General features: G+C 42.3%; 2 protein-coding genes and 3 long non-coding RNA genes across 6 annotated transcripts; 3 read left to right on the forward strand and 2 right to left on the reverse strand.

Moving 5' to 3' along the window:
- Positions 1-757: 757 nt before the first annotated feature.
- Positions 758-4,401, reverse strand: LOC148715786 (uncharacterized). Of its 2 annotated transcripts, none has more exons than XM_088746523.1 (4): positions 4,276-4,401; positions 3,517-3,731; positions 1,318-1,612; positions 758-953 (listed from the first exon to the last, which is right to left on the reverse strand). In XM_088746523.1, exons 1-4 carry the CDS (start codon positions 4,339-4,341, stop codon positions 816-818), a joined length of 714 nt encoding a protein of 237 aa, XP_088602649.1. In that variant the 5' UTR covers positions 4,342-4,401; the 3' UTR covers positions 758-815. The 2 variants fall into 2 exon arrangements, with proteins under 2 accessions (XP_088602649.1, XP_088602650.1); XM_088746524.1 differs by lacking the exon at positions 4,276-4,401 and adding an exon at positions 3,810-3,848 and having other exon boundaries at positions 759-953.
- An 876-nt stretch (positions 4,402-5,277) lies between these two features.
- On the forward strand, positions 5,278-7,782 carry LOC148715787 (uncharacterized). The gene is made up of 2 exons (XR_015995856.1): positions 5,278-5,612; positions 6,514-7,782. It is a non-coding gene; the product is annotated as an uncharacterized LOC148715787 (long non-coding RNA).
- An 861-nt stretch (positions 7,783-8,643) lies between these two features.
- LOC148715788 (uncharacterized) lies at positions 8,644-10,923 on the forward strand. Its single transcript, XR_015995857.1, has 2 exons — positions 8,644-8,978; positions 9,876-10,923. It is a non-coding gene; the product is annotated as an uncharacterized LOC148715788 (long non-coding RNA).
- A 1,441-nt stretch (positions 10,924-12,364) lies between these two features.
- LOC148715789 (uncharacterized) lies at positions 12,365-14,217 on the forward strand. Its single transcript, XR_015995855.1, has 2 exons — positions 12,365-12,509; positions 12,819-14,217. It is a non-coding gene; the product is annotated as an uncharacterized LOC148715789 (long non-coding RNA).
- A 786-nt stretch (positions 14,218-15,003) lies between these two features.
- On the reverse strand, positions 15,004-18,304 carry LOC148715790 (uncharacterized). Its single transcript, XM_088746520.1, has 3 exons — positions 17,795-18,304; positions 16,275-17,062; positions 15,004-16,070 (listed from the first exon to the last, which is right to left on the reverse strand). The coding sequence occupies exons 2-3, from the start codon at positions 17,047-17,049 to the stop codon at positions 15,871-15,873; spliced, it is 975 nt and encodes a 324-aa protein (XP_088602646.1). The 5' UTR covers positions 17,050-17,062; positions 17,795-18,304; the 3' UTR covers positions 15,004-15,870.
- Between the last annotated feature and the right edge of the window lie 30 nt (positions 18,305-18,334).

Consider the following 18,334-nt stretch of genomic DNA (forward strand, 5'->3'; position numbering starts at 1 on the left):
ATAGTCCCAGGGGAGTTGGAGAGTAGGCGCGCACCTCCTGCCAAATCACGGCAGCCCTGGTGGCACGCCTCCGAGTGAGAGGCTGTGCACTATGAGGCACATGTGCTAAAGAAGGCGGTGAGCCTTGTACTCACGCCTGCCACTTCCACGAAACGCATGACAACGCCTTCAAAATGAAATCCCAGGTGCACTATACCCAGGGGAACCTCGGCAATAGACGCGCAACTCCGGGATATCACGGGCGACGGAGTGGCCTGCGTTTGAGTGGGAGGCTGTGCTAAAGAAGGCGGTGAGCCTTGTACTCACGCCTGCCACTTCCACGAAACACATCACCACGCGGCTAAAATGGATTCCCGCGTGCACTAGATACTCCCAGGGGAGTTGGAGAGTAGGCGCGCACCTCCTGCCAGATCACGGCAGCCCTGCAGGCACGCCTTCGAGTGAGAGGCTGTGCACTATGAGGCACATGTGCTACAGAAGGCGGTGAGCCTTGTACTCACGCCTGCCACTTCCACGAAACGCATGACAACGCCTCCAAAATGAAATCCCAGGTGCACTAGACCCAGGGGAACCTCGACAATAGACGCTTAACTCCGGTATATCACGGGCGACGGAGTGGCATGCGTGAGAGTGGGAGGCTGTGCTAAAGAAGGCGGTGAGCCTTGTACTCACGCCTGCCACTTCCACGAAACACATCACCACGCGGCTAAAATGGATTCCCGCGTGCACTAGATAGCTAGGGTTAGGGTTAGGGTTAGGGTTAGGGTTAGGGTGGCATGCTATTTTCCAGTTGAAGGTGATGAGTTGAAGGGTTCTCATGAATATTGTCCAGTTTCGGGGGATAAGTTGAATCTACTTACCAAAAGCAAAAAGTTCCCACTTTCCTCCTTTGTAAGGCGTGGACGAAACTCCTTGATGTAATTTGCAAGAACTTTGTACAGCTCGTGGCCAGGCTAAAAAAAGAAGGACAGATCCTTTTTCAGTTGACTTCCCCTTTTTTAGAAAGCGATGGGAAAATTCTTCGCACAGTAATGAGTATGGTGTCTTTGTTCATGTGAAATCGGCAAAATCTACAATGATCCTTCATAATCGTAAGAAAATAAATAAATAACTAGCTACCCAATTCCCTTGCCGGCTGCAACTTGGCAAATGTTAACAACACATGCTGTCCATTTCTTTTTTCCCTTGAGCTGGCATAAAAACTATATGTTTGGAAAGCACATTGTTTGCAAAGACTTTGCAACTGGTACAAATGTTCTTTTCATCAGCGCCACAAGAGCGTTTCGGGCTTTCTTAAAAACTGAGTCCTTATCTCACCTGCAGAGTTAGCTCATCCCGTCCACAGGAGCTTTTGGTTTTGTAATCATTAAAGTGGAGCACAATCGAATCTTCCCTCATCACCAGCAGATTTTGTTCCTTCCGCTGTCGTGCCTCCAAGCTGTCTGGCTCTGTGACAATTCGAAGAGTTCGCATCTCAAGACCCCGGGATGGTGGAATGAAAACATACAGGCTTAAAAGGACCAAGTTGCAGCTTTCCCTGGCTTTCATGTTGACCTCCCAGCTCAATTGAAAGCGTTCGCGTTGGAGTGAGACGGCAGCCACAACCTCGTCCCTAAAAGATTGAACGACGAGGCTGACTTAGAATCGACAAAGAAAGTCCACATAATTGATAGAAAAGTCAAAAATGTTTTTCGTCCTTGTACCTATAGACACCATTCCTCTACCCCTAAGGTTCAGAGAACATCTCGAGTCAACTTTATCTCGGCTAACTAGGGTAAATAAGTCCCTCTTCATTATGGGTGATTTTCATATAAACTTATTCAATTGTGAAAGTCATCCTGAGTCCAATGATTTCTTGCTAATGCTAAACTCCTTTTCTCTTGTACCTTGCATCTCACAATCAACACGTATTACTTAAAGATCAGCAACCTTCATTGATAATATATTTGCAAATAGTCATGCTATGAATGCCATCAGTGGTAATCTAGTCTCTAATCATCTTCCTCAATTCCTGATCGTACACAATCTCAGACTGAATTATTTCAATCACAATTTCATATTTTCCTTCGACTTAAAACTAGGAAGACTGGTAGAATCTCATTCAGTGACAGGACAACATCTGTCATTACTGATGGACTAAAGAATGAAGACTGTAGTGAGATATCTGATTTCACCAATGAACTTTAAGTCAAGTATACAGATAAATGCAAGGTTCTGAAAGCTGAATGCAATCTTGACACATTTTGAACATGAATCAACTAATATAAGGACTCAAGCAAAGACTAAACAATTGGATTGAGATAAGTACACATGAAGCATATTATTCTTGAACTCAAACTGTAAGACATGCAATAATAGGTCAAATGTGACATACCAAATCCTCAGTAGAATAGGTCACTACCTTGAGGTTACATGTACTGGAGTTACTTTTTCTGTGACCAAGAGGTTCTGAGCTAGTAAGTGCTGGTCTGGACACTCTGAACTACTGAGTTAAACTAACTAACTGTACTTCTTTTATAAGGAATCGAGCAATAGCAGGAAATTCTCTAGAATTTTGGAAGTTAGGTGTGATCATTCTAAAGGAAATTTATGATGCAAATCCTGTGTGTATGATAATTTGGTTATCATAGGAAATAGTTTCTGAAGATGTAATTCTAAAATTCTAACAAAAAATATTGCAATGTCATGCACAATTGTTAGCCTGCTCACATGTAGACTATATAAAGTTTTAAACTATTATAAAAATGACTTTTCCAAACTCGGTGAAGAGAAATTTATCAATGACTTAATTTTCACGTCTAGATCTGGAATAACATCTCAAGTGATCGTTATAGATGCCAACACTAGATTCAATATTTTGCTATGATCAGATATCTCAACTTGTAAATTATCATGCACCGTGTCGAAAGCTCTCCAAACGCAAAATCAAGTCGTCTACCAAGCCCGGTATCACTAAATGCATTCTTGCCAAAATACAATACAGAGATAAGCTCTATTCCCAGATCCATAGGTGTCCACATTCAAATCCTAATCTGATGTATCTTCGTAAGAACTTCAGGAATAGTGTTGTCAAAGAAAAAAATTATAGCTAGCAAATCCGATGATTTTAAAAATGACTTTTTGTGTAATAAGATGAATATGAGAAAAACATGGTCTGGAATTAGATATCAATCATCAACATTGGTAAAGTAAAAGCTGATTACATTTCCCAGTATTCTTGAAAGTGGTAAAACTGTTGACAATCCCTGTGCTAATGCTAACATCTTTAATACTTTCTCTGTGGGAATGTAGCTAGAAAACACTGACAAAGACATTCCATGTGGGAACTGCTCTCCAACTGCTTTTCTGAAGGGCAATTTTCCTGATTCCCCTGTTACTTCAGTTCAAGTTGATTGATACATATCTCAAATGGACAATAACAAATCCATTGGTCCCTACAGTATACCAGTATCATTGCTAAAATTATTAATTTGCCAGTTTACAGGTACTGGCTCAAAAGAACAAAAGAGAACTCACCAGGGTAGCCAGCGATTTAGGGCTTCGAACTCTTCTCGCGACGAAGGCCGTTCTCTGTCGCCTTGCTTTTGAAATATCGTTGCCTGTGCTCTCAACTGACGAATCATTTGTACATCCTTGAAACCAGGACCGTGTTCCTTATGCAGAAACTTCACCGCATAAAGCAGTGAGCTCACGTGGTTTGAAATTGTCGCCGAACTGCATTGCCTCTCGTCCTAGCAACAACATTTGAGTAAATCCAGGTCACGTACAACCAAAAAACAAGTGAGAGAAATTGGCAGAGCTAAACTGACCGGCGAAGTAGTTCCGGCAGCCATTTTGATTCAAGAGACAAGCATTATGGTCAGCGGTCTAAGGGCGTCATGTCATATTTGTCAAGGTGTCCTTTTTGTCTCAAGCAAGCACGTGTCTCGCCGCGCGAAACGTGACGGCTGCGGGGAGACCAGTAGGGCATTGGCCGAGTTAAAAATATTGCTGACGTTGAACAAGCTGCAAACTTGCAAGACAAGAACGTCTTTTGAAAGCTGGTCAAACAAAAGCAATGAAGCCTGAAAAACTCGAATGATTTATGGGGCACAACGGTTGTATCTTGCTGCACAATTTAAGCCTGAAAATATGGCACAATCTCTGATTTTTCCTTTTCTTTTACCTTTGTTGCCGTCCTATCAGATGGCTTGAGACAGTTTTGCAGTTTTTGTCGGCAAAGTTATTTCCTAAAGGCGACAAGAAACAATTGCCAAAATTCAAATCTGCACTCACCCTGAGAAAGTTGAAATATTGTTCCATGAGACTTAGGCGGAGAAAAACATCTGGTGCTAGGTCCATTCCGAGATATCTCTTCAAAAATCCAAGGTAGCCTTGAGATGAAACAGAAAAACAGAAAATCAGGTCAGGTGTGACGCACGTGTGTGTTGCTTACTTGCTTGCGAGCAAGATATTTGAATGCGAATAAGCTAGCAAGGTAATTGACTGCGAATAATAAGTGTTCATGTAGTGACTTACACATCATGCGCTCACGCGCTTTGAGGAAAGTGGACTGCGCGACGGCTGCACTTTGTCGTTCAAGGTTCACCGCTCTAGTGAAGTAATTGCAAACAGCATCCAGAAAGACGTCCACATCGGGTGGGATATCTCGCGGACTTAGGGCGTAGGTGAGTTTTTTCCGGGTAGGTGTAGGAGTCAAATGGTGCGGGCTGTCCAATTGGCCAAGGCAATCTGGTTGTGGTGATTTTTGCTGCGTTGCCTGTGCCTCGTGGCTTACAGGCGATAAATTCGAAGTCGAAGTCGAAGTCGGAGGATGTTGCGTGGTTTGATCGTGAAAGTCTAGGATCTGTGATTCGTCGTCGTCGGAAGCATAGCACAGGTCTACGAGAGAGGCCATCTTTTTTTCCCGCTGGTTTTTCTCTCTTAGGATGGGAGAAGAGATTGTTTTAACCCTTGAGTTGTCTTTTGCGGTGTTCAGTCGGCAGCGTTTGGAAGGAATAGAGGCCGATTAGGTGAGATCATGGACTTTTTAAAGTGGGGCTGTGTCGTCCCCTGGGGTTTGACGATTGGACAAAAAGTTGAATTTTTGAGAGCTTAATGCAGGCGCCGCGAGAGAGCTGAGGCTTCTAAAAACTGTTCCCTCAATAGTATAGAAAGTGTAGCGCGCGCCTGTCACACTCTCGTGTTTGTGAAATGCGCTGTTTAATTATGAGAGAATGATAAACTTTGAGGATGAGCTAAAAAGTTGAATTTTTGAGGCCTTGATGCGGCCGCCGCGAGAGGGCTGGGGCTTAGAAAAACTTCCCTCGATAGACTAGAATGAATAATGTATGGCGTGCGGCTGGGAGAATCTGGAGTTTGTGAAAGGCGGTGTTTAGTTATGAGAGAATCATAAAGTTTGATCAGAATTAATAGAGGGAACGGGAAGTGGTTATGAAAGCCGGAGAAGTTCAAAGTATAAGAACAATGGGAGCCCTCTGAGGTTGAAGGTAGAAGTCACATTCAAAACAAGATGGCGCTTGCTATGGGGAGACGATTTGGAAGTTATTTTAGACATTTTAGAAGGTGATGAAAGAGTCAATCAGCAGTTTGTAGCAGCAGTTAAGCAGCATGTAAGTTGCGATTGTGCTAATTTAGGTGTGTAATTTCTTTCTACCGACCCAAAACGTTCGCTCGGTGGTATATTCGGGGCATGGCAAGTTACTGAGTCGAGTCAGCCTTTTAAAAATGTTACAGCCCCAAAAATTGGACTTAGATATACATGTCCTAGCTGCAATGACTGATCAGGGTTTTTCTGTAGAAGCTACACTGAATGTCTGGTTTCATATGAGAAGTACTTGCTGGAAACAGCTCACATGGAATTTTATTTATTTATTTATTTATTTATTTATTTATAATAACTTCATTTGCCTAAATAATAAGATAATAATAATAATAATAATAATAATAATACAGACAGATAACAATAGAAATAACATCGAGATGCAAAAAGGCAAAAAGGGTCAAGCCAGAGAGGAACTCAATTCTCATTGACGGCAGCCCCCAGAATAAAAGCAATATGCAATAAAAATAAAACTAAAATGTAAAGGTAAAAATTATTGAAAAAACAAGTTAATTGATAAATGGATATTGGTGCAATATTATTGATATTATTTAAAAATGTGTTCTTTCAGTTTTTTTTTTAAACTTACTAGCAGAGCTAGAGCTAACTACTATGTCACTTGGCAAGTCATTCCAGATTTTTATATATTTATACCAAAAAGAGTTCTTGAGGATATTTGTTCGAGCATAAGGCGTCCAGATTTTGACATTGTTGGTAGATCTCGTCCGACTATTGGAGAAAGTTAAGTAATTACATATAAGTCTACTCTTGAAAAACCATTAATGAATTTGAATAATTGCACTAAACTAAGAAATTCACGACGCGAGTCGAGTGTTGGCCAGCCAAGATACTTCAAACGTTCACTATAGCAATATGTTGCACGAATCGTAATTTTTCTTTGTTGGTTGTAGGTCCAGCAACATGAAATGATCTGCAAAGACTGTGTGAACGACACAGCAGTCTTCACCAAGGATCCATTCAGCCTTTGAGCGTCAGCATACTTGCTGAAGTTGTGGCTTCCGCAATCAGGAAATTCAATGAAACTGAATTGTTACAAAAAGCTTGAGGGATGAACTAAGCAAGTATTCTTTTCAACAGCCAGAGGAAAGAGGTTTGGAATTCACTGGTATCAAATCAATGTATGATGGGTTTTTTAAAGAATTGAGACCTGGTGAAGTTTTTCAGAAATATCATGCAACAGTCCCGGTGAAGTCTAGGCAGTTCTTCACTGGACTGTCAAGGAATGCTGCCCCATTATGATGGTGGACTAAAGTTGCCGACTGCCTCATTGCATACTACTGTAAGAGAAGCAAGAACTCACTCTGGTGACAATGATCCCACCAGTACAGTACCATCTGAGGGGCAAAAGGGCTGGTCATGTGCTGCACAATTTGTGTGTGTGAGAAATATGCAAGAACCGGTACCGTGGAGAGCCAGCAAGCTATGGCAATACTAAAGGCTGGCAAACTTGACTGTATCAATGATTCAAACAAAGCATGCAAAATCTGATTTCAAGTAATAGAACCGTGGTGGGCTATGGTCAATTACAGAGCCAGCTCCAAGAGTGGTTTCACTAGGAATCGAAACTGTTACGATAACTCTCAAAGCTACTAGTGATAGTGATGGATTGATCATAACTGATCAAGGATGTATTGCATGGCATGACTACTTTGTGTGTGTACGGATATGCTCACAATTCTCCTTCCCAAAGGATGTGAGTGAGAAAAACAAGATCGAAGTGAAGCACACAACAGAGGGGAAGTGTCTTTGCAAGGAAATTAGTCAGAGTTGCTAATCAAATGAACAAGGGAAGCAAAGTGAAAGTTCTCCATTTCTATTTCACTTACTTTTGTGAACAACAAATAGCAAAGTTGTTTACAACATTATTAAAAGAAGCTAGTTTCTAATGTTTAGTTCCAAACAATGTGACAATGCCAAATGAAAACTTTCCCATGTGAATGTGGAACTTGGTGTCAATACGATCATAGCTTGTTTGAATGGAATTTGGAGGATTATGGAAAACTACTTATGAATGATTTCATTCTAAAAACGTGTGTTAACCATTGTGTTAATCACTGTTTGATTGTGAAAAAGTGGTCTGTCATTTCATACTGGCATTTGTGGATGGCGTGCCAAAATGTTCTTCTCAATTTCACATTAAAAAAAAAAAAAACACTTCCTATGCTTTCTGTCCTCTTACATTTGTTGTAGGACTGCAGAAGCAAGGCTACAACCTAATTGGCATTGTGTAGTTCCAGAAAATGTCCATACTCCGCTTAAAGAGAGGGTTGAAAATTCTTGGGAATGGGGGGAATCTCAAAGGCCAAAAGCCTCAAGGAAATGTATGAACCTTCATTGCAATTTCCAGAGTGTTGGGAGGGGGTCTTAAGAAAAGTCCCTTCTGTGGGGGGGAGGTATGGATAATATTTATAGAAGTACATAGGGCAAAAAAATTCCAACCTCCCAAACGAGGTCTCTAGTTTTAGTCACACAAACTTGACTTTTTCGTGGACCCTGACAAACCTAGAATTGCCATGAAATTTCTAACGAGCAATCTGACATTCTCTTTCGCTTAAATACGGTAGCATAGCCAGTAAACAGTAAACACTCTCGTGTTTGTGAAATGCGCTGTTTAATTATGAGAGAATGATAAACTTTGAGGATGAGCTAAAAAGTTTAATTTTTGAGAGCTTAATGCAGCCGCCGCGAGAGAGCTGGGCCTTCGAAAAACTGTTCCCTCAATAGTATAGAAAGTGCAGCGCGCGCCTGTCACACTCTCGTGTTTGTGAAATGCGCTGTTTAATTATGAGAGAATGATAAACTTTGAGGATGAGCTAAAAAGTTGAATTTTTGAGAGCTTAATGCAGGCGCCGCGAGAGAGCTGAGGCTTCGAAAAACTGTTCCCTCAATAGTATAGAAAGTGTAGCGCGCGCCTGTCACACTCTCGTGTTTGTGAAATGCGCTGTTTAATTATGAGAGAATGATAAACTTTGAGGATGAGCTAAAAAGTTGAATTTTTGAGGCCTTGATGCGGCCGCCGCGAGAGGGCTGGGGCTTAGAAAAACTTCCCTCGATAGACTAGAATGAATAATGTATGGCGTGCGGCTGGGAGAATCTGGAGTTTGTGAAAGGCGGTGTTTAGTTATGAGAGAATCATAAAGTTTGATCAGAATTAATAGAGGGAACGGGAAGTGGTTATGAAAGCCGGAGAAGTTCAAAGTATAAGAACAATGGGAGCCCTCTGAGGTTGAAGGTAGAAGTCACATTCAAAACAAGATGGCGCTTGCTATGGGGAGACGATTTGGAAGTTATTTTAGACATTTTAGAAGGTGATGAAAGAGTCAATCAGCAGTTTGTAGCAGCAGTTAAGCAGCATGTAAGTTGCGATTGTGCTAATTTAGGTGTGTAATTTCTTTCTACCGACCCAAAACGTTCGCTCGGTGGTATATTCGGGGCATGGCAAGTTACTGAGTCGAGTCAGCCTTTTAAAAATGTTACAGCCCCAAAAATTGGACTTAGATATACATGTCCTAGCTGCAATGACTGATCAGGGTTTTTCTGTAGAAGCTACACTGAATGTCTGGTTTCATATGAGAAGTACTTGCTGGAAACAGCTCACATGGAATTTTATTTATTTATTTATTTATTTATTTATAATAACTTCATTTGCCTAAATAATAAGATAATAATAATAATAATAATAATAATAATACAGACAGATAACAATAGAAATAACATCGAGATGCAAAAAGGCAAAAAGGGTCAAGCCAGAGAGGAACTCAATTCTCATTGACGGCAGCCCCCAGAATAAAAGCAATATGCAATAAAAATAAAACTAAAATGTAAAGGTAAAAATTATTGAAAAAACAAGTTAATTGATAAATGGATATTGGTGCAATATTATTGATATTATTTAAAAATGTGTTCTTTCAGTTTTTTTTTTAAACTTACTAGCAGAGCTAGAGCTAACTACTATGTCACTTGGCAAGTCATTCCAGATTTTTATATATTTATACCAAAAAGAGTTCTTGAGGATATTTGTTCGAGCATAAGGCGTCCAGATTTTGACATTGTTGGTAGATCTCGTCCGACTATTGGAGAAAGTTAAGTAATTACATATAAGTCTACTCTTGAAAAACCATTAATGAATTTGAATAATTGCACTAAACTAAGAAATTCACGACGCGAGTCGAGTGTTGGCCAGCCAAGATACTTCAAACGTTCACTATAGCAATATGTTGCACGAATCGTAATTTTTCTTTGTTGGTTGTAGGTCCAGCAACATGAAATGATCTGCAAAGACTGTGTGAACGACACAGCAGTCTTCACCAAGGATCCATTCAGCCTTTGAGCGTCAGCATACTTGCTGAAGTTGTGGCTTCCGCAATCAGGAAATTCAATGAAACTGAATTGTTACAAAAAGCTTGAGGGATGAACTAAGCAAGTATTCTTTTCAACAGCCAGAGGAAAGAGGTTTGGAATTCACTGGTATCAAATCAATGTATGATGGGTTTTTTAAAGAATTGAGACCTGGTGAAGTTTTTCAGAAATATCATGCAACAGTCCCGGTGAAGTCTAGGCAGTTCTTCACTGGACTGTCAAGGAATGCTGCCCCATTATGATGGTGGACTAAAGTTGCCGACTGCCTCATTGCATACTACTGTAAGAGAAGCAAGAACTCACTCTGGTGACAATGATCCCACCAGTACAGTACCATCTGAGGGGCAAAAGGGCTGGTCATGTGCTGCACAATTTGTGTGTGTGAGAAATATGCAAGAACCGGTACCGTGGAGAGCCAGCAAGCTATGGCAATACTAAAGGCTGGCAAACTTGACTGTATCAATGATTCAAACAAAGCATGCAAAATCTGATTTCAAGTAATAGAACCGTGGTGGGCTATGGTCAATTACAGAGCCAGCTCCAAGAGTGGTTTCACTAGGAATCGAAACTGTTACGATAACTCTCAAAGCTACTAGTGATAGTGATGGATTGATCATAACTGATCAAGGATGTATTGCATGGCATGACTACTTTGTGTGTGTACGGATATGCTCACAATTCTCCTTCCCAAAGGATGTGAGTGAGAAAAACAAGATCGAAGTGAAGCACACAACAGAGGGGAAGTGTCTTTGCAAGGAAATTAGTCAGAGTTGCTAATCAAATGAACAAGGGAAGCAAAGTGAAAGTTCTCCATTTCTATTTCACTTACTTTTGTGAACAACAAATAGCAAAGTTGTTTACAACATTATTAAAAGAAGCTAGTTTCTAATGTTTAGTTCCAAACAATGTGACAATGCCAAATGAAAACTTTCCCATGTGAATGTGGAACTTGGTGTCAATACGATCATAGCTTGTTTGAATGGAATTTGGAGGATTATGGAAAACTACTTATGAATGATTTCATTCTAAAAGCGTGTGTTAACCATTGTGTTAATCACTGTTTGATTGTGAAAAAGTGGTCTGTCATTTCATACTGGCATTTGTGGATGGCGTGCCAAAATGTTCTTCTCAATTTCACATTAAAAAAAAAAAAAACACTTCCTATGCTTTCTGTCCTCTTACATTTGTTGTAGGACTGCAGAAGCAAGGCTACAACCCAATTGGCATTGTGTAGTTCCAGAAAATGTCCATACTCCGCTTAAAGAGAGGGTTGAAAATTCTTGGGAATGGGGGGAATCTCAAAGGCCAAAAGCCTCAAGGAAATGTATGAACCTTCATTGCAATTTCCAGAGTGTTGGGAGGGGGTCTTAAGAAAAGTCCCTTCTGTGGGGGGGAGGTATGGATAATATTTATAGAAGTACATAGGGCAAAAAAATTCCAACCTCCCAAACGAGGTCTCTAGTTTTAGTCACACAAACTTGACTTTTTCGTGGACCCTGACAAACCTAGAATTGCCATGAAATTTCTAACGAGCAATCTGACATTCTCTTTCGCTTAAATACGGTAGCATAGCCAGTAAACAGTAAACACTCTCGTGTTTGTGAAATGCGCTGTTTAATTATGAGAGAATGATAAACTTTGAGGATGAGCTAAAAAGTTTAATTTTTGAGAGCTTAATGCAGCCGCCGCGAGAGAGCTGGGCCTTCGAAAAACTGTTCCCTCAATAGTATAGAAAGTGCAGCGCGCGCCTGTCACACTCTCGTGTTTGTGAAATGCGCTGTTTAATTATGAGAGAATGATAAACTTTGAGGATGAGCTAAAAAGTTTAATTTTTGAGAGCTTAATGCAGCCGCCGCGAGAGAGCTGGGCCTTCGAAAAACTGTTCCCTCAATAGTATAGAAAGTGCAGCGCGCGCCTGTCACACTCTCGTGTTTGTGAAATGCGCTGTTTAATTATGAGAGAATGATAAACTTTGAGGATGAGCTAAAAAGTTGAATTTTTGAGAGCTTAATGCAGCCGCCGCGAGAGAGCTGGGCCTTCGAAAAACTGTTCCCTCAATAGTATAGAAAGTGCAGCGCGCGCCTGTCACACTCTCGTGTTTGTGAAATGCGCTGTTTAATTATGAGAGAATGATAAACTTTGAGGATGAGCTAAAAAGTTGAATTTTTGAGGGCTTGATGCGGCCGCCGCGAGAGGGCTGGGCCTTAGAAAAACTGTTCCCTCGATAGACTAGAATGAATAATGTATGGCGTGCGGCTGGGAGAATCTGGAGTTTGTGAAAGGCGGTGTTTAACTATGAGAGAATCATAAAGTTTGATCAGAGTTAATAGAGGGAACGGGAAGTGGCTATGAAAGCCGGAGAAGTTCAAAAGGTAAGAAGAATGGGAGCCCTCTGAGGTTGAAGGTACAAGTCACATTCAAAACAAGATGGCGCTTGCTATGGGGAGACGATTTGGAAGTTATTTTAGACATTTTAGAAGGCGATGAAAGAGTCAATCAGCAGTTTGTAGCAGCAGTTAAGCAGCATGTAAGTTGCGATTGTGTTAATTGAGGTGTCTAATTTCTTTCTACCGACCCAAAACGTTCGCTCGGAGATATATTCGGGGCATGGCAAGTTACTGAGTCGAGTCAGCCTTTAAAAAATGTTACAGCCCCAAAAATTGGACTTAGATATACATGTCCTAGCTGCAATGACTGATCAGGGTTTTTCTGTAGAAGCTACACTGAATGTCTGGTTTAATATGAGAAGTACTTGCTGGAAACAGCTCACATGGAATTTTTTAGCTGGTTGTAGCAATATGTTGCACGAATCGTAATTTTTCTTTGTTTGTTGTAGGTCCAGCAACATGAAATGATCTGCAAAGCATGCAAAATCTGATTTCAAGTAATAGAACCGTGGTGGGCTATGGTCAATTACAGAGCCAGCTCCAAGAGTGGTTTCACTAGGAATTGAAACTGTTACAATAACTCTCAAAGCTACTAGTGATAGTGATGGATTGATCATAACTGATCAAGGATGTATTGCATGGCACGATTACTTTGTGTGTGTACGGATATGCTCACAATTCTCCTTCCCAAAGGATGTGAGTGAGAAAAACAAGATCGAAATGAAGCACACGACAGAGGGGAAGTGTCTTTGCAAGGAAATTAGTCAGAGTTGCTAATGAAATGAACAAGGGAAGCAAAGTGAAAGTTCTCCATTTCTATTTCACTTACTTTTGTGAACAACAAATAGCAAAGTTGTTTACAACATTATTAAAAGAAGCTAGTTTCTAATGTTTAGTTCCAAACAATGTGACAATGCCAAATGAAAACTTTCCCATGTGAATGTGGAACTTGGTGTAAATACGATCATAGCTTGTTTGAATGGAATTTGGAGGATTATGGAAAACTACTTATGAATTATTTCATTCTAAAAGCGTGTGTTAACCATTGTGTTAATCACTGTTTGATTGTGAAAAAGTGGTCTGTCATTTCATACTGGCATTTGTGGATGGCGTGCCAATGTTCTTCTCAATTTCACATTAAAAAAAAAAAAAAACACACTTCCTATGCTTTCTGTCCTCTTACATTTGTTGTAGGACTGCAGAAGCAAGGCTACAACCCAATTGGCATTGTGTAGTTCCAGAAAATGTCCATACTCCGCTTAAAGAGAGGGTTGAAAATTCTTGGGAATGGGGGGAATCTCAAAGGCCAAAAGCCTCAAGGAAATGTATGAACCTTCATTGCAATTTCCAGAGTGTTGGGAGGGGGTCTTAAGAAAAGTCCCTTCTGTGGGGGGGAGGTATGGATAATATTTATAGAAGTACATAGGGCAAAAAAATTCCAACCTCCCAAACGAGGTCTCTAGTTTTAGTCACACAAACTTGACTTTTTCGTGGACCCTGACAAACCTAGAATTGCCATGAAATTTCTAACGAGCAATCTGACATTCTCTTTCGCTTAAATACGGTAGCATAGCCAGGATATTTAGAAATTCCTGTAAAGAGTCGTGCTACTACACAGCATTTTTACAGTTTGACTTTTTTTGGGCATGGCCACTTGGCATCGGTAAGCTGTTCCCAAGATTTCTTCCCATCTTTCCTTCCTTTGGTATTGCCACTCTGACATGAAATGGATCTCTCCATTCTAATGGTGTTACTATTGTAACCAAACTGATGAAGAACTGAAACCTGTAACAAAATGTTGATGATTGATATGGATGATTTAATAACATATGACTTGGAATCATTTGAGTAAGGAGATATTTAGATTTAATGTTTGAGTTTGGATTTTCTGATTTCAGTATGACTCTTTTTCATAGATTTGAATGCAATTGCGCTCTGCAATTTTCCAAAAATAATATGTCCAAATCTATTTGCGAAAAAAAAAAAAAAAAAAAAATAGAAGAGAAGAAAACACCTGTAGATATCAAAAACCCAACCCTTAGAGCAACAATTTAAGATACACACACACACACACAGTGGTTGTTTTCGTTGTAAAACAAGATTTAATGGAGTGGCTTCAGTTTACAAGCGTCCTCCTGAAATAAAACTAGTAGTAGTAGTAGAATCTTTATTTATACACGATAACAATTCAAGGTAAAAAGCTTGTGGGCTCGTGTACTTAACAAAATAGTATCTAGCCAACTTATGATTATACTGAGACACATTTCAAACTAAATAAGAAGCTACACTACAATAAAACATTCAATTTCCTCTCAAACTTAAAAGTACTTGTAATCAGTTGATCTATTCCTAGCCGTCGAACCTGATGAACTGGTAAAAAGTAAAGCTTGTGAAGTGATTGTTTCTCCTGAGATTCTTAAGGGCGAAACTACCTACATTTTTGACAAGATGGTTAACATAGCTAACATAGTACCGAACCTCTATATGCTAAAGAGTCCTAGACCGGCGATCGGTCGCGTCGGTGAGTGACGAACAGAACATGACAGCGAGAACGAGGAAGGAAGGAAGGAAGGAAGAAAAACAAACTAACCCTAACACAATTGAAAAATCTGAACGCGTGCAAAGTCCAAGTCATTCGCAGGCGCAGTCACTGCCATTTAGAATAGGACACTTTTCAGGTTTGGAGAGAGGGGGTCAGAAAGTCCTTCCAGGAAGAATCGTCGGGCAACCTCTTACGGATGGCTTCCAGAGCCAGCAGTTTGGCCTGTCGACCGCGTTGGGCGATGACCGTGTTTGCTACCCTCCGCAGCTGTTCCCAGAAGGCCGCTCGACCACTGGACAATTGAACGCAGAGCAGCTGGGGCACCAGCAGGGCTAGCTCCCCGATGCGTCGGATGCACTGCAACCTATTTCTTTCCACTTCTAAAAGGGAGCACAGCAAGGCCTTTACAGACTGCTTCCTCGTAGTTTTCTGGCCGGGGGGCAATGACTTGGGGACTGCCAGCTCGTAGAGTTGGTGGACGGCCACCGCACTGGCCAGCAGTCGGCTGAAGAGGGCGCCCTTGCTAGTGGAGCTCCTAGCGAGGAGATGGCAGAGATCCAGGTGGCGAGCAAACACCCTGCAGACGGGACATGGTGGTTGTCGCCGACAGGGGTCTGCTGGCTCCATCTGCGGCCAAAATCGACCGGCCTTCAGGGCACAGCTCTCCTCTGGGCAGTCACAGGCAGCGGCGCAAATGACAAAGAGGCTTGCCATCTTCTCGGCCACCATTTGACGGTGCGCGTCTGCGACTCGCTGGCTGGTGGCCTCTTGCACTGCCTCCGGATCTTCTTTCCAAGCGCGTCCTCCTGCATTTGCCGCTGTGCTGGCCATGGCAGTTTGTAGTTCCTGTTGGGACAGACAACAAGAAGGGGAAACAAGATTGACGATATACATCACCAGTGCGCCAGGAGGCACACAAATGATCCAACAGGGTTTAACAGTGATGATCTGATCGGTGATCACGAATGTAAGTTTACCTCTTGGCGAAGTGGGTGGTGGTCTCTGAAGAAGTTTGACACGGCCTGCCACGTTTCCTCGTCGGGGAAATCCTCCATTCGGAGACCCGGCACCGACGAGTGCCTCAGGCCCCAGCGATCCTCTGCCTCTGCTTGCGCTGTCTGCCCTTCGCCTTGGCCTGTGGTCGTCGCTCCTGCTCCAGCTGTCATTTAAAAAGTGAAAAAAAAAAATAATAATAATAATAAAATAAAATAAAATAAATAAATAGATAAATAGATAAATAGATAAATAAATTAATAAATAAATAATGTGAACAGAAAAAAAAAAAAAAAAAACCGAACAAAACAGACAATCAAACAAAAGGCAGCAGTTGGTTAACGCGGTTGCTTTTCAGCCTTATCATTACCTGGTTGTCCGCCCTCAGGCAGCGCCCTTTCTTCCGTGCGCGTCGCCTTGGTTCTAGCACCGCCTACAGAGGAAGCCCTTCTCTTCTTTCTTCTGGCAAGGCCGGCGACAGCCGTGGAGGTGGTGGCTTCTGCTGCCCTTTCGGCCCCACCGCCGTCCCCTTCGGACGAGGAGTCACTCTGCTGCCCAGGTTGGCTAGCTAGCCGCGCGAGCAGATCGCAGAGCAGTCTGTCCGTCTCTCGGGAGGACTGGCGTTGCGCAGTGCCGTCGCTGGACGACTTGCCGATTTCCCGCATGACGCTTTGCGGACACTCTATCAGGGGTTCGTCGGCGTCGTCGTCTTCCTCGTTGCTAGGGCTGGATCCCTCCGCGGCTGACGACTCGTCGCCCTCTCTCCAAGCTGGGTTCAGGTTGGAGTGAAGCGTTTCTAAGGTCTCCGGCGATAGGGCTTCAAAGGTGCCGAAGCTCACGCCGTACTCCACCATGGCGGACGCAAGGTACTGCGGACAGAATGTTCCGCTCTGATATCTGATGGCCGCGTACCTGAGGTTTAGGAGTCGCGCCCTGCTGAGACCTGAGCCCGCGGTGGTTGCCCGACTTACCAAGCAGGCCACGTCGCACACAGCCAGTCGCCTCAACGTCAAATTACTGGCTTTCGCCGACACTGTTATGTTGCCCGGTAGAAAACCCCCGTGGTCTTGCGTAACGAGCTTCCTGGGAAAGCCGTGCGTGTATTCTGGGCTGGCCAGGGACCAGGGAGGTGCATTCCAGACCATGATATTTCCAAACCTACATGGAGACGAAGGATTACCAAACAAGAATTGAGGAAAGAAATGGATTGATTCATTTACTTAAGTATTTCTACAAAGTACACGAAAAACAGAGACACAAAACTGAAAGAGAAACCGAAAAAAAAAAAAAAAAAACTGAAACAAAAAACTAAGCATCCTATTGCCCCTCCATTCCCTAGATCTAATACGCTCACGCAAAAAGGAGGCAAAAACTAGAATCTAAGAGCTACAAACCGAGTGGGTTTGTAGCTCCGACGACATTTAGGACAGATTATTTTAAAAGTGCGATAATGTTCGCCATCAAAGACATGTAAGAGTCTTTTAAAGTCAAAATCCTGAAGCTCGCCCCTAAAAGAGCCAAGGGGCTCTGACTGCCTAGCATCAACTGGAATATGTTTCATATGTTTGTTGTTAACTGGAATATTGTTCCACAAAAGGAATCATTCTAATCGAGTCAAAGTCTCTGCAAGTAGATGCTTTGCTCATATTTGGTTTAATTCAGGGGAAAAGCTGAGCATCCTTCCTAGGCGAGTCTGACTGGCCGGTAACAGGTGATAAAAAATGATCCAAAGGTCCGGCGGGCTAGATCTATCTGTCCACGAAGTCATTTAAAGAAGAGAAAAAAATAGGAGATCTAAATACTCCGACCATTAGCCAAGGGGTAAGAGTTTAAGCCTAACGCGGAAATCAAATCCAATCATATGAAAATGAAAAAAAACCAGCGACCTACCTGTCCAAGCGAACCAGGTTTAAATTGCTGTCTAAAGGCGCTTGTCTGCTAGTTAGGGCTTCGGTCAACTTTGCCCCGTCACGTCGGAAAAGTTCCCACTTGTTCAGGTCTCTGAGTAGATGTTTGCGACGGGGAGACTTCTGGGTTGGATCAGACGGAGAGGGCAAAGGAAGCGTGTCTTTCCACCCAATCTCTAGGCTGCGTGTGCAGTAACTTATTGCGCTGGCTGCGTCTTCGAAGGTAAGTGCGTTGGAGACCCTCTCCTCATCAGAGTCGCGAGGCACTATGTGTCTTGGCAGCGTCAGACTGTCCAGCAAGAACAAATCAAAGTTGAAGGCTAGAGGCCTGTCCGGGGATTCTGCGAATGCCAAGGGAAAGTATGGCTGTACAGTCTCCGCGTCCCTTTGGACGGAAAGTGCCTCCTGTTTTCGGTAAAAGGACTGACTGCTCTCCTCTACAAGTTCCTCTTCTGGCACTAAAAATGTCCTGTCCCCGGGCGTCTGCACGTCTTCCTCATCATCGTGGTCGTCAGCTCTGTCG

Source organism: Stylophora pistillata, unplaced genomic scaffold (genome assembly GCF_964205215.1).
Source record: "Stylophora pistillata unplaced genomic scaffold, jaStyPist1.2 SCAFFOLD_245, whole genome shotgun sequence".
NCBI lineage: Eukaryota > Metazoa > Cnidaria > Anthozoa > Scleractinia > Pocilloporidae > Stylophora > Stylophora pistillata.

What these genes read in the sequence shown, in the direction of transcription:
- LOC148715786 (XM_088746523.1), bottom strand. Translation starts at nt 4,341, where the DNA reads ATGGACCTAGCACCAGATGTTTTTCTCCGCCTAAGTCTCATGGAACAA. An exon ending in AATATTTCAACTTTCTCAGG is followed by an intron (nt 3,732 to 4,275) that starts GTGAGTGCAGAT and finishes TGTTGTTGCTAG; the next exon opens with GACGAGAGGCAATGCAGTTC. An exon ending in CTAAATCGCTGGCTACCCTG is followed by an intron (nt 1,613 to 3,516) that starts GTGAGTTCTCTT and finishes TCAATCTTTTAG; the next exon opens with GGACGAGGTTGTGGCTGCCG.
- LOC148715790 (XM_088746520.1), bottom strand. Translation starts at nt 17,049, where the DNA reads ATGGTCTGGAATGCACCTCCCTGGTCCCTGGCCAGCCCAGAATACACG. An exon ending in GCCTGAGGGCGGACAACCAG is followed by an intron (nt 16,071 to 16,274) that starts GTAATGATAAGG and finishes TTTAAATGACAG; the next exon opens with CTGGAGCAGGAGCGACGACC.